The 14,716-nt window shown below is 48.2% G+C and overlaps 2 protein-coding genes across 3 annotated transcripts in view; one reads left to right on the plus strand and one right to left on the minus strand.

Annotated features, from left to right (window-relative positions):
- The window catches only part of REEP1 (receptor accessory protein 1), a 499,521-nt gene that overhangs the window by 20,981 nt on the left and 463,824 nt on the right, over positions 1-14,716 (plus strand). The window lies entirely within an intron of this gene.
- The window catches only part of LOC136100789 (histamine H2 receptor-like), a 42,205-nt gene that overhangs the window by 11,788 nt on the left and 15,701 nt on the right, over positions 1-14,716 (minus strand). The window contains exons 2-6 of one of the 2 annotated variants that reach the window (XM_071808454.1): positions 13,575-13,747; positions 12,778-12,974; positions 7,554-7,669; positions 7,134-7,422; positions 407-583 (exon numbers count right to left, since the gene is read on the minus strand). In XM_071808454.1, the coding sequence (XP_071664555.1) occupies positions 407-583; positions 7,134-7,422; positions 7,554-7,566 (479 nt within the window). In that variant the 5' untranslated portion in view covers positions 7,567-7,669; positions 12,778-12,974; positions 13,575-13,747. Of the gene's footprint in view, positions 1-406; positions 584-7,133; positions 7,423-7,553; positions 7,670-12,777; positions 13,077-13,574; positions 13,748-14,716 lie in introns of those variants that run through there. The other variant, XM_065836146.2, reaches the window with a different exon arrangement.

A 14,716-nucleotide genomic window follows, 5' to 3' on the forward strand; every position in this document is an offset into this window, starting at 1 on the left:
AGGGTAACCCCAGTGGGACAGCACTGCTCTGCAGTCCCATAGCACTTGGACAAGTGTCCAAGCAACAAAAAAGCTGTGGTGGAACAAGTCCATAGGTAAACATCTCTAACAACTGGGTGATGGGGTCTGTGGTTTTCAGAATTTGGGTCAGTGTAAGGGATGCACTGCGCTGCCTGAAAAAGTGGGGAGGAAAGATTTTACAGAGGATTTTTGTTAATATTTAAAACAACAGCAGGATTAAAAAAAAAAAAAATCTGCAGGGTTTTAAATGGTGCAAAAATCCTTTTCCCACATCACTCTGCTTTTGGGGAGCACCTTCCAATAGCTCATCTGGTCCCAAGTCAATACAGGCCATGGCCCAAGTGACAATGTGGAGGGACCCAAAGTGAGGAACGATTCCACTCACCTGCCACGGGACATCCTTCTGGAGTAGTGGTACGGGGTCACCACGGAGCAGTATCTGTCCAGGCTAATGAAGCACAACGTGACGATGGACGCGGTGCAGAACATGACGTCGAAGGAGATCCAGACTTTGCAGAACAGCTTCCCGAACAACCACATCCCTGTCACCTCATAAATGATACTGCCAGAGAAAACGGGGAGAAAAACAAAGCTGGAAGGACTAATCTCACAGAATCACAGAATGTTATGGATTGGAAAGGACCTGGAAAGCTCATCCAGTGCAATTCCCCTGCCGGAGCAGGAACACCCAGCTGAGGTTCCACAGGAAGGTGTCCAGGCGGGTCTGAATGTCTGCAGAGAAGGAGACTCCACAACCTCCCTGGGCAGCCTGGGCCAGGCTCTGCCACCCTCACTGAGAAGAAGTTTCTTCTCAAATTTAAGTGGAACCTTTTGTGTTCCAGTTAAATTTGAGAAGAAACTTCTCGAAGTTTCTTCAAGATTCCACTCAGGTAACATATTTTAACATGGAGGTGGCCAAGATGTGCAGAATAGGGAGGCTCAGTTGGACAGCAGGGATTCAACCTCCAAGTGCAACCCAAGGTAATAACCCACAGGTGGGACATGGCTGAAGAAGACCAAACCTGCACTTCTCGCCTGCACTGTGTTATAGGGAATGCCTCCAGAGACGTGCTTTGTGCCCTGACCTCCCCTAATTTACATCTGCATGGTTTGTTTACCACAATTTTTCAAGTGCCCTATGAAGCATGAGGTTTTATGATTTATGCCCAATTCCTGGGGCATGGAGAATGCTCCCTCCTCCAAGAAACTCACTTTTCATCCGATCTCATGCTTCAAAACTGAAGGACTTCAACGCCTGGGTTACAAGAAAATCCTAGGAGGAGGCCTACGCAGTTTGTACATTATGTAGCCCATAAACGCCTCAGCAAGGTAAACACAGCAGCAAAAGGCAGACATAATGCCAAAATCTTTCCTAACAAAGTCAAGAGGGGCCTGTAAGAAGGAAGCAGCGAAGGAAGGAACATATGGCAGCTGTAGGAAGGCTGATGCGTGTTTCTATAGCATTCAGTTAGATGCCATTTGCTTCCCCTTTGTTTCACCAGCTTTCTGCTGCTCTCGGGGTGCCGCCGAAATAACCATTGCGTGTGAATTCGATGTGAAAGGCTGAATAACTACCTAGTCCTGCGAAGCTTTAATTATCCTGTAACTTCACAGTTTGCTGGTCAAACACAGTGCGAGCGGGGCTGCTGCGCCAGGTGGGCTCTGCCAGGGCAGCACGAGTCAGCTCCACGTCACAGGGGCTGCAAACCAACCCCTGCTCTGCATCTAATTAGCGACAGCTCATTACAATGACATCTGAAGGGCTTTTTAGAGCATGACAACCACTGGAGGTGGGTATATCGCTGCTGAAGGGCTCTGGCCCTTGGCAGTGTTTTATTACAGAATCATATAATTTAATTTGATTTTTTGGGCAGAAGTTTGACTTGCTTTTTATTTTCTATGAGCTTATTTTCATGGAATCGTTTTAAGAGACCCTCAAGATCATCAAGTCCAACTGTTAACCCAACACTGGCACTAAACCATGTCCCTAAGAACTTCATCTCTGTGTCTTTTAAGCCCCTCCAGGGATGGTGACTCCACCACTGCCCTGGGCAGCCTGTTCCAACGCTCCACAAACCTTTCTGGGAAGAAATTGTCCTAATATCCAATTTAAACCTCCCCTGGTGCAACTTGAGGCCATTTCCTCTCGTACTATCACTTGTTACTTGGGAGAAGAGACCAACACCCTCCATGCTCCAACCTCCTTTCAGGCAGTTGTAGAGAGCGATAGGGTCTCCCCTCAGCCTCCTGTTCTCCAAGCTCAACAGTCCCATATCCCTCAGCTACTCCTCATCATACTTGTGCTCCAGACCCCTCACCAGCTCTGTTGCAGGATGCTATGCAAAAAACTCAAGCAAATGTCAATCTACAACAGAATCTGCCCCTACACCAGGGTGGCCTCCCTATGGAGGGTCCCCCTGTGCACATATCAGAAGGTTTTGTGTCTCTTTTTCTGGATAGGAAATTGAGACACACGGAAGTTGAAGCGTGGGTCCAGCAATGGGCTTGGGTGTCTTGGTGCCACTCCTCAAGAATCTTCCTTGTCTCCAGAGATGCTGCAAAGCCTGTGGTGTGAGCACCATGCCCTTCCAGACGACGCTGCTGCCAGGGACACCCCTGCAGACAGACCCCAGCTGAGCAGGTACCTGGCTCTCATCAGCACACATCTGGCGGGATGCACCTCGCCCAGCAGATGTTCTCACAGCACAGGGTAGTGGATACCAGTTCCCACGTCTCTGATGCAAAAAGTCTTTACAGCCTGGGAATGGTGCAGCTTAAAAAGGACTCATGAAAGGAACACAGTATGAGCAGAAGTGAGGTCACCTCTGCTTGCAAAAGAAAATAGGAGTTGGAAATATTCAGCCTGGAAATATTAAGCCTGGAAATGGCGGGGCTGGCTGGAGTACCCAGGGGACAAGCTAAGCCCAGCTGAACTGCTCTGGCAAACAAGCTAAACCTGGAACACAATACAAATCTTACAAAATTAAAGCACCAGGCGACAACCTTGTTTTTCCTTCCTACCACAAAACCTCTTTTTTCTGAGCCAAACTGGCTCCTAACGTCATTTATTTTCTTCTTTGGCATGTGCCAGCATGCTGAGTAGCAAACTGCAATTCAAAAGAGCAACACAGGTACAAAGCTGAGATGGTGGGACAGATCTGGACCCAAAGCCAACCAATCCCCAGTGGAGATGCCAGGGCCCGTTCCTCACCACATGGCCCACCAAGAGCTGGAACGGCTTCACACCAGGTGATGCTGGGGCGTTCAGGAGAAGCACAAAGCATCCGTCATGCTCTGCTCTTTGCTTCCCTTCATAATTATTTTTCATTAAATAAGACATCCCTCTCCGAAGTGGGCTTTTTTCTCTCTGGCTGCATAGCAAAGCCTTTGGTTTTCATGGAAATCCTTAACCCCTTGTAATGCCCCCTACCATCCTTTGATAGGACAAAGGGTTATGGTTTTAAACTAAAAAAGGGTAGATTTAGACTAGATCTAAGAAGACATTTTTTTACGGTGAGTGTGGTGAAGAGCAGGTGACGCTGTGCAATCCCGGAGAGGAGCCCTTGGGATGAAAAACTCTCATTTCTGTGCTTAACAAGAACATGGAAAGAAAAATAGCCCAGGGAAATGCCAGGTAGCAGAAAGAATGCTGCTTTAGCTCATCTTTGGCGCCTGACACAGTGTTTTCCTCTTTCTACGAGGCTGAAGTGGTCTGCTGCGTTCTAGCGCAGTGACCTCCTCCACGTGGTGGGAAACATCAGAGCTTCTCTTGGGAAAATAAACAGTGTGTGCTACTGTCAATGGGAGCACGTGGATCATTTCTGCATCCCCTCCAGGCAGGGCAGGGGGAGCCACGTTGTTTTGCAGAGCAGCCCAGCCCAGGCCCTGCACACTCCACCATTCCCAACTGCAGCCCAAGCGGTCAGGGAGACCTTATTGCGGCCTTTCTGTATTTAAAAAGGGCCAGTAAGAAAGATGGGGACAGACTTTTCAGCAGGGCCTGTTGTGATAGGACAAGGGGTGATGGTTTTAAATGAAAAGAGGGGAGATTCAGGCTGGACATGAGGAAGAGATTTTTGACACAGGGTGGTGAGAGCCTGGCCCAGGTTGCCCAAAGAGGTGGTGGATGCCCCATCATAGCCTTTTATGAGAATGTAACAAGGTGGATGGATGATGGCAGAGCGGTGGATGTGGTCTACCTTGACTTCAGTAAAGCCTTTGACACAGTCCCTCACAGCATCCTCACAGCTAAATTGAGGAGGTGTGGTCTCGACAATAGAGTAGTGAGGTGGGTTGCAAACTGGCTTAAAGAGAGAAGCCAGAGAGTGGTGGTCAATGGTGCGGAGTCCAGTTGGAGGCCAGTATCTAGTGGAGTGCCTCAGGGGTCAGTACTGGGGCCAATATTATTCAATATATTCATTAATGATTTAGACGAGGGAATTGAGTGTACTATCAGCAAGTTTGCTGATGACACTAAGCTGGGAGGAGTGGCTGACACGCCAGAAGGCTGTGCTGCCATCCAGCGGGACCTGGACAGGCTGGAGAGTTGGGTGGGGGATAATCTGATGGAATTTAACAAGGGAAAGTGTAGAGTCCTGCATCTGGGCAGGAACAATCCCAAGTTCCAGTATAGGTTGGGGCATGACCTATTAGAGAGCAGTGTAGGGGAAAGGGACCTGGGGGTCCTGGTGGACAGCAGGATGACCATGAGCCAGCACTGTGCCCTTGTGGCCAGGAAGGCCAATGGCATCCTTGGGTGTATTACAAGGGGGGTGGTCAGTAGATCGAGAGAGGTCCTCCTTCCCCTCTACTCCGCCCTGGTGAGACCCCATCTGGAATATTGTGTCCAGTTCTGGGCCCCTCAGTTCAAGAAGGACAGGGAACTGCTGGAGAGGGTCCAGCGTAGGGCAACAAAGATGATTAAGGGAGTGGAGCATCTCCCTTATGAAGAAAGGCTGAGGGAGCTGGGGCTCTTTAGTTTGGAGAAGAGGAGACTGAGGGGTGACCTTATTAATGTTTATAAATATATAAAGGGTGAGTGCCATGAGGATGGAGTCAGGCTCTTCTCAGTGGCAAACAATGATAGGACAAGGGGCAATGGGATCAAGCTGGAACACAAGAGGTTCCACTTAAATTTGAGAAAGAACTTCTTCTCAGTGAGGGTAACAGAGCACTGGAACAGGCTACCCAGGGAGGTTGTGGAGTCTCCTTCTCTGGAGACATTCAAAGCCCGCCTGGACACCTTCCTGTGCGACCTCACCTAGGCGTTCCTGCTCCAGCAGGGGGATTGGACTAGATGATCTTTTGAGGTCCCTTCCAATCCCAAACATACTGTGATACTGTGATACTGTGATCCCTGGAGACATCCCAGGCCAGGCTGGACGGGGCTCTGAGCAACCCGATCTGAGTGAAGATGTCCCTGCTCATGGCAGGGGTGGCACTGGGGGGAGATTTGAATGTCCCTTCCAACCCAAACTATTCTGTGATCTCCAACACAGAGCAAATCTCCAATGTCAGCAACAGAAATCTCCTGGTTAAGTCACCATCCTCATTCCCACCAACTTTGACAGGGTAGGAGAGGTTGGATCATCATCAACTAAGCTGCAATCCAAGCAGATATTTGTAGCATCAGGTGGAGGGGAGAGACAGGTGAACACAGACGGATGCCTTCAGAACATGAACTTGAAAATTCACCGAGCTTAGAACTGAAATTGGCCGTAACATTTTTTAAAGGGCATCATTAACTGCTTTCTTTTTTTCACCTGACATAACTCAGTTTGTAGTTGCTTGCTGGGAAAATACCTTTCAGCGCCAAATTCGAAAGCGTGGGCAGCCCTGTGAGAACTTAAGCACAGAATTTAAGAAGAGTTCAGCTTCTTTATATCACTCCAAGAACACTAAACAGGGCGCAGCCCCACGCTTTACACAAACCTACGGCCATTTTACAGCACTAGACACCCAGAAATTACAGATAAACTGGCTTCGGGATTTGTTTTACTATGTTTTAGCCAGGTAGTGAAGCTCCTGTAAATATAAATGTCAAGCAGGGAGAACTGGCCTCTGAAGTGCCGCCTCCTCCTCCACTAAATATAGGGGGAGCCTAAATTACCCTATTTATACTAAAACGTAATCCTTACATTTACACAGAGAGAGTGGAGACGGCCTCTATCCCCAGTTCTCAATGCCCAGTGCAGCCCATTAGGAATATAACAGGGGAATATAAACAGGAATATAAGTAGGGGAAAAACAATTCCCCCACGTGCAGCAAATCCCATTTGTTATCCCACTGCAGTTCTTCTGGTCTCTTTATGCAGGCAAAAGTTTTATTTTGCAAGGTTGCCAGCCTTGCCCACAAACTCCACCTGTGCATGGTCTGAACCAGAAGGAACCATCAAAATTCTGTGTTTCACCATGAATATGAAGAATAACATCTCTACAGTAGCCTTTTAAGTTTAGTAATATGAAATCATCCATTTTCTTATACTAGTAAAGATCTTTTTCACTTCTCCCTCCGACTACCAGGAACGAAAAGATAAGGTTAAAGAAGTGGAAAAATTGAAAGCACAGAATTTAACTCCACTATTTCAATAGTCATTCTCGACTAAGAAAAATTAGGAGAAAACATACTTGGTGATTTGCTCTGTCTCTGAAACACAAGCAGGATCAACACAGCCATTGCACTTAATGCTGACACACTGGTGGCAATCCACATCTCGCATTCCCCAAACACCCAGAGTGTGTAAAATCATCTAGCAACCATGTTGGCCCCATGTCCAATGCAGAGATAGCCCTGGAAGAGAGGACTCATTGCAGTGGAGCCACCTGAAAAGCTGGACATCTCCTTCAGACCAGCAGCCAGGGCCCCTCTATAGCCAAAAGGAAAAATACCCTTGGGAAAGTCTCTCTTCGTTCATTATAACAGGACCTGTTATAAAGAGTAGTGAAACTGAACCACAGAAGCACATATAATCACCGACCCACAATTAAGCTCTTTGTAAAGCCCAGCCTAAGCACAGCATGTGAACTAAGCCAGCACCATGGCTGCGGAGCCAGAAGAAACAACATTGCGTGGACACACCACCTTCTCATCTCACCCTACGAGCACCTCTTACCTAAAGGGCATGACCAGACAAGCTACGAGGAAATCTGCCATGGCCAAGGACATGATAAACATGTAGGTGACGGTGCGCAGCCTCTTCTCCACCACCGGGCAGATGAAGACGACCGTATTTCCCAGGAGCGTGATCAAGTCAATGAGCGTTAGGATCAGCCCGATGACCACCTCTTGGAGACCGATCCCCGCCAAGTGGCCACCTCCTTTCACAAAGGAGGAGGCAGCGGAGGAGAAATTAGAGAGCCAAGATTCGTTTTTGCCCGTCAGCATCTTCTCACTGTTAAAATCTGAAAAAGAGAGGGGAAAAAAAAATATAATAAAATCGATAAGGACTTTGATGCACATGCCTTGGAGGTCTGTGCAAGGAAGTACAAAGATAATGTTTCTGCGTCATCTACTTCAAGAAAAATGCACACACCCTGCTGTGCCATCACTGTCCCATGGTTATGAGTCCATTAGAAGTGCGTGAAATCCCGAAGGCGAGCATAAATGTGCAGCACTGGCTGAAGTCCTTCATGGCAATTAAAAGCCCTCCTGTGAACAAAAAAATGCATTGTCAGGTGAAGCATGATACAAAAATAAAGCACTGACAGCAGAGAGAGAGGACAACAAAGCAACTGAAAACGGAAACTGAAAAATTAAAGCAGCTTTGCTGAATCCCACTGAACACAAAACTGAACAAATCACATCCACAAAATATGAACACAAAATATGGGGGGGTGAGACTAGATGATTGTTAAGGTTCTTACCACCCCAAACCATTCTATACTCGTTATCTTTGGCACCCACAGACCAGGTGAGGCTGTTTACCCAGGCTGGCTGCTTTCATAACCCACTATTCAGGATGTGCTCTGCCCTGGGTTGTCCTGGGACTTTTTTAGGCTCTGAAGTTAAGAGGTTTTTAATTACCACGTGGGAGGCTCCATCCCACACCCACACGGCCGCACAGAGCTGCCAGCAACCACGCAGGGAGCTCAGAGCAAGTAACTGAGGCATCTCAGGTACAGCAGTGACCTCTGACTCATGTCCCCTTCTGGGGAGAGAACGTTTCCCACTCCGTAATGGGGGACTTTTCAGTTGAGGAAATTCACGTGTCCACAGCTCAGTTCCCACACTTTGGCTGAGGGGCGTCACAGGTACCTGGGAAGGTGGGAATGATGCGCTGCAAAAATTCCAGCAGTTCAAAATTCACTCGTCTGGCTAACGGAAACACGAAGGCGAAACTTTTGGGGAAAACAGAAGTACACAAGTATTTCCAGATATCAAATTGTTATATTTGAATACAGGCACTCCTCCTAAGACTTGGTCCTGCTTTCACAGCACCCTCAGGTCCACCCCACGTCCCCCAGGGCATCACTACAGCATGAGAATGGGTCAGGATATATGTCCATGTCGTCCAACAGGTCTTATCTCACACTGGCCAAACTTTGTCTCAGGAGGGTTATAAGAACAAGCCAGAATGTAGCAAAATTTCCCCAATGTCTGTTTTCCCTTCCAGCAGCCTATGATCCAGAATTACCTCTAAAGTCGGTTTCAAGGACTTGTAAGTTGTGAAGTTGTCCTGCCTCCCCTTTGGCTCATGCACACTTTTAGCATCCATGACCTCCTACAGCAACAACTTCCACAGCCCAGCTATGCACCATGCAAAGAAACACCTCTTTTTGCTTGTTTTCAACCTGTCACCAGCTAGTTTAATTTGGTGCCCTCTGGTCCTTATACTGGAAGACACATCACACAAGCAATCCCCATCCACCATCTCAATGCCACTGGTGGACTCTTTAACCTCTGTCACATCCCTTGATCCCCTCATCATCTCTGGGTCAGGCTGAGGAGACTTCACCAACTTGCTCGTTCCTTGTACAGAAGTGTTTGAGGTCGCTGGACCATCCCTGCTGCTCTGCTGAGCTTCTGAGATGGACCAAAACTGCAAACAAGCTCCAAGAGCTAAATATGGATTTATATAAGGGCATAATGATGTTCTCTGTTTTGTTCTGTTTCCCTTTCATAACAACCCCTAACGTGGTTTGCTGCTTTTGATTGGCACTTAGCACTGAGCTGACCTTTCCACAGGACTGCCCATCACCACCCGCAGATCTCATTCCTGAGCACTAACAGTCAGCTCAGAAACCACTGATTGAGACTGGAAAACAGGATGAAATGAGGAAATTAGGTTCTCTCCATCTTCCCCAACTTCACCGTTGAATTTCTTCTTCCATTTTAATGCTCACTGAACCTCATAAAAGCTTTTCTGCAGTTCTTTAATTCAGGCCTTATCCTTCATGTCCTCGTTATACTTTGTTTTGCCTGAAAATAAACACCACCACTTCATGATCTACAAGTTTTCCAGTTACAGATTTATCGAAGCCCATATATCCCAGCCCCTATCGCTGTACAGAACGTTGACCTCTTCTCCACATCGTAACATCCCTGCATTTCGCCTTTTAGACAACCATTTATTCACACAAGGAACCTCCTTCTTAACTCAGAACTATTAAGTTTCCTTAAAAGCCCTTGCCACGAGGGACCATTTTGAAAATCTTTCAGAAATCCAGGCAGACTACACCACCGAGGTGCTTCTCATCCACACACTTGCTGTTCTCTTCCAAGCCCTCCCACACGACTGTGAGGCTGGGCTGCCTTTTGTAAAAGCAACACTGGCCTTTTCCTTGGATGCAATTGTGTATTATATGCATGCATTCATCCTTCAAAATCCTCTGCTTCGTGCCCTGACTTCTATTTACCTGCTGGATTTCACACTTTAAGTTAAAAAATTTTTAAAAAACGAGAAACAATTAAAGCTGCATAGACAACATTAAGAAGGAAAGTTCCTCCTCACCGGAGCTGGGACTTGCTGACCAAGACCTGAAGCTCCTCCAGCACTGAGAACAAGCAGGTTTGTTGGACACCAAGCAGGCCCCCGAGGAGATGCTGCTAAAAACCTACAGGGTGTCTTAAATGCATCAGTCCTAATGAGAATGGTCCTTGGACAACACTTCACATCCTGTTAACATCCCATAAAAATAAAATAAGAAATCCTGTCTCCAGCTCTCATGTTATTGACAGGAAAGAGGATAATCTCGGACATTCTTTCCAACAGCCCCACTAAGGGTGTCAACAAATTGGATGAGCTCCTGCGGAACAGTTTGATTTCAATACAACCAGATTTCCTGGCAGAGGAATTGTTCAGCCTGTTCTCCTCCCTGCGTGGTCCGCGCAGATGGCACAGCGACCGCGGGCTGGCAAAACCACGTGGGGACAACACATGGCCGCACAGCCAGCCAAGCTACAGAACCTGCCACCACAAGGTCCATTGCATGGTCCATGTCCATCTTCCAGTTCACCTGGCCATCTGCTGTCCCACAGTTTCTGGGAGATGCTGGTGCCCTCATACCTCCAGGGCCTCTGCAAAGTCTGCAAACAGGCTCTGATTTCCACCTCGAGTTGACCCCAAACCAGTTTTAAGCACATGAACATCACCCAGTCAGCCCTCTGTTCTCCTAGAAGAGCATGCAGCACTAGGAATCATAGAACGGTTTGCGTAGGAAGGGACCTTAAAGCTTACCTAGTTCCAACCCCCCTGCCATGGGGGGGACACCTTCCACTAGACCGGGTTGTTCAAAGCCCCATCCAACCTGGCCTTGGACACTTCCAGGCATGGGGCATCCACAGCTTCTCTGGGCAGCCTGTTCCAGAGCCTCACCACCCACACAATGAAGAATTTATTCCTTATATCTAATCTAAATCTCCCCTTTTTCAGTTTAAAGCCACTACCCCTTGTCCTGTTACCACATGCCCTGTAAAAAGTCCCTCTCCAGCTTTCCTGTAGCTGCTGGAAGGCTGCTATATAGACTCCTAAGACGTGAACAGCAAAAATAAGGTTCACTCAATGCCAATTTTTTCTCCTTTCTTCCTTTGACCTCACAGATGACAATGCTGGATTCATTGTCTGGGGGCTGTAGATGTAACACTGAAACCAGACGGTTTAGAAGTCACATCTTCCTTCTCTTGCAAACAATGACTGTGCTCACACAGTTGTTCAGTACATACCAGTGTTAGTACAAATCTAATTAAAGCAGATCATTAGTTGCACAGCGTTGTTCTGGTACCAATCTGTGAACACACGCTGCACTTAAACTTGAAGTAGAAGTAGGACACAGCTATTTAGAGTTCATCTTTGCACACTGTGCTACTCAAGAACCACCTGAGCAACCAGCCTGAGATAAAGGGTCTTTTCAAGTAAAAAATTACCAGCAGGTTGCTTAATGCAAGATACATCTAGGAGCATAACACACCATAGCAGAAATACAGCAGACAAATGTGTCCACTCTCAAAAAGCACCAGAGAAACTCTCTTGCATCACGCTATTTTTTGGTCAATGCAAGGACAGATTCATTCGACCTCCACAATTTCTCCAAAAATCCAAATAATTCAGCAATAAGATGGGATGATGGATGCTTGAAACTTCAGGTTCAGATTCAGGGTGCAGACAGCAGGGTCCTGCTGCTCCTGGCTCCTTTCCAAGGATCCCCAGGCAGAGTCCCTGGAAGCCCAACCTGTGTCACAGCCAAGCACCCAAGCTTGGTGTCTCCCACCATTTTCACCTCTGACTGGGCAGCCAGCACCTTCTCTCTTGCTAAGAAATGCTATTCCTGAACCATGTGGAGAACTGCTAATACAGGGAAGTGGGGGATGATAAAACCTTAACATCTCTGCAGAAATCTTTGGGACAAAGCGGCATGTGCCATCCTTCCCAGGGATGTACTTCCACAACTTAAATACTAGAGCTTTTAAACTCTCTTATGAGCTGCAGCAGCTCATGCAGTTATACTGCTGATACACCACAGTGTCCTTCTTTCACATCAGTCCTTCAGCCCTTCCTGTAAGGAAGCGTCTTAGGTCAATGTGATTAATACCTAGTTGTACCATGATGTGGGATCATCCCAGGTTTCAGATGCTTTAGGGTTTGCGTTTTTATTTGGACATTACAGTTTTGCTTCCCTTCAAAAACCGATGGGCTAGATTCTGCTCTCAGCCAGCCTGAGCGAAGCAACTCCATCATTTCAGCAGTTTTCCTTTACTATACAGAAAGTTTCACCAAATTTATTCAGCAAACAAATCCCAAGTAAAAGGTTAATTTCATCCCTAAATAGCACCTTTTGATGTCAGGGGAGGAAAAAAAAACAACTCTGCAATCTCAAGGCTGACTGCACTTAGAGGAATTATGAAAATTGGAAATAGATTTGCTGCCAGACTCTGCACCTCCAGTAAACCAAGCACAAACAAGTGTATGACAGCATTCCCCAGCAACTCAAAACGCATTTCTCTCCTTTCTGTCACAAGCTGAAACTGCAGCAGCTCGGTAATTTGTCAAACAGTGCATTGCTCTGCACGGCTGGTGAGGGGTGATAAAGGCGGAGGAATATCCCTGGGGATGCTGTAAAACATGCACTCAAGGAGGCCACACAGCAGGAGAGCCTTTACTCTTTCTCCCTCCGACCTTCCCATCTCAAGAGCAGCATTTCTCCAAGTATCAACGGTTTCTTTCCACCCTCAAATCAACGCAGAACAACTCCTACAACCTCCCTGACAAGCAACCAGCCCCAGGTCTGGAAACTCACCAGAAGCAAAGGTGCAATCCTTACCTTCAAAACTGATGTTTGAATGCAGCCGACCAGCTCGAAGCAGCTCAGCAGCAGCGCTGAGCCGGGTCAATGATGCTTTTCCCAGCAGCAGAGTCCCAGGGACCCAGGGCAGCTCGTGAGGCTCCCATGGGGCTGCTCCCAGCCTGACTCTGCACAGCTGGTGGTTTCTGCCCCAATTCAGGACGTTGAACCCATGCCTAAAAGACAGCAAAGCAATTCACCCTTTGAGATCTCCCTCCCAGGGCAGTGCATGCTCTTCCACAGCAAAAGCAAGTCTATTGCAACCACTTCTCCGAGGAGAGACTGAAGCGCGATGGCAGCAGTATAACTCAAGGCAAAGTTAAACCCGCGCTGCAAACGTGGGAGTGCTCGCTGGCCTTAGGGGGGCGACTGAGTCGAGGTTGCCAAACCCCAACACTCAGGGGACAAAAAAAAAATCCCCTGGGTTGCAAAAACACCAAACCCTAAGGTACAAAACCCCAGCACTGGGGTGCAAACCTCTCAATCCCTGGGGAGGCAAAACCCCCAGCCCCCCAAGAGAGCAAAAGTCCAATGATGCTGGAGGACACATCTGCCCCCCGCACCACCTCGGGGCAGGGGTAGCCTGCCCGGGAAAGGGGACTGCCTCGCGGGGGAGGCAGCGTTTGAGAGGGGGATTATTCGGGAAGGTGGGTACAGGACCTGCCGAGGGGAAGCCCGCTGAAGAGGGGAGTAAAGAGGGGGCGGGAAGCCCTGTCCGAGGAGGGGGATCGCAGGACGTGCCCCAGGCTGGGGAAGGGGATGCCGGCGGCACTTACCGGCAGCTGAGCGGCGGCTGCGCCCGGATCCCGCGGGACCGGCAGGGGGGAGCCGCCCCGCCCCGCTCCCAGCCGGGAGGCGTTTCATCCCTCCGGGCGATCCCCACGTAAACCGTGCTTTTTCTTATTTTTTTTTCCCTGCGTTCAAACCCGTCCTTCCTCACACACAGCAGCTGCAAATAAAATAAGCGTGACATTGGACTAACTCCAGGGAGACCTTATTGCAGCTTCTCAGTACCTAAAAGGGGTCGGTAAGAAAGATGGGGACAGACTTTTTAGCAGGGCCTATCGGGATAGGACAAGGGGTGATGGTTTTAAAATGAAGGAGGAGAAATTCAGGCCAGAGCAAGAAGTTTTTGACATTGAGGGTGGTGAAACCCCAGACCCAGGTTGCCCAGAGAGGTGGTGGATGCCTCATCCCTGGAGACATCCCAGGCCAGGCTGGAAGGGGCTCCGAGCAACCCGATCTGGGTGAAGATGTCCCTGCTCATGGCAGGGGTGGCACTGGATGAGCTTTGAAGGTCCCTTCCAACCCAATCTATTCTATGATTCTATGATTCCCTGTTGCTAAAACCAAAGACATGTTTTGTTCAAGAACAAAATACTCAAAATTCCCAGATTTCAATAGGAATCTGTTAGCACTAGCAATGTTGAGATGTTAACGGCTCAGCCACTCTTTGCCTTGCCATGCAGGATGAGTCAAGCTTGGTGCAATGAGATGGTGTCTGTTGGGTTTTGGAGTAGAGCTGGTCAGGTTGGAAACTGGGCACTGGGTTGTTGAGGCATCTCACTGAGGGAATCCCAGCTAAACTGGCTGCTTGGAAAGCAGAGGTCCTCCCTTCATCTGCAGATCTGGGCTTAGAGCAGTGACTGGCACCTCTTGGGTTCCTCAAGGAGCTGATTCATCTCAATGGTTTGGCAGCAAATTAATTCACTAAAAAGCATATAAAAAACTGGTTATTTCAGAGCTTGGGTGAGTGTCACACACAAAGCTGGGAGTGTGCAAACCTCATGCACAGCTTCTGTCCCAAACTAACCCCCCAAATCACACCCAAATGCATCACCTCTGCACATGTGCTTGCCATCACCAAGAAGTCCCTCCTCTTTCCTATGTTTTTTCCAAAGACTAAGGTTTTGGGCTG

Source organism: Patagioenas fasciata, chromosome 4 (genome assembly GCF_037038585.1).
Source record: "Patagioenas fasciata isolate bPatFas1 chromosome 4, bPatFas1.hap1, whole genome shotgun sequence".
Classification (NCBI taxonomy): Eukaryota; Metazoa; Chordata; class Aves; order Columbiformes; family Columbidae; genus Patagioenas; species Patagioenas fasciata.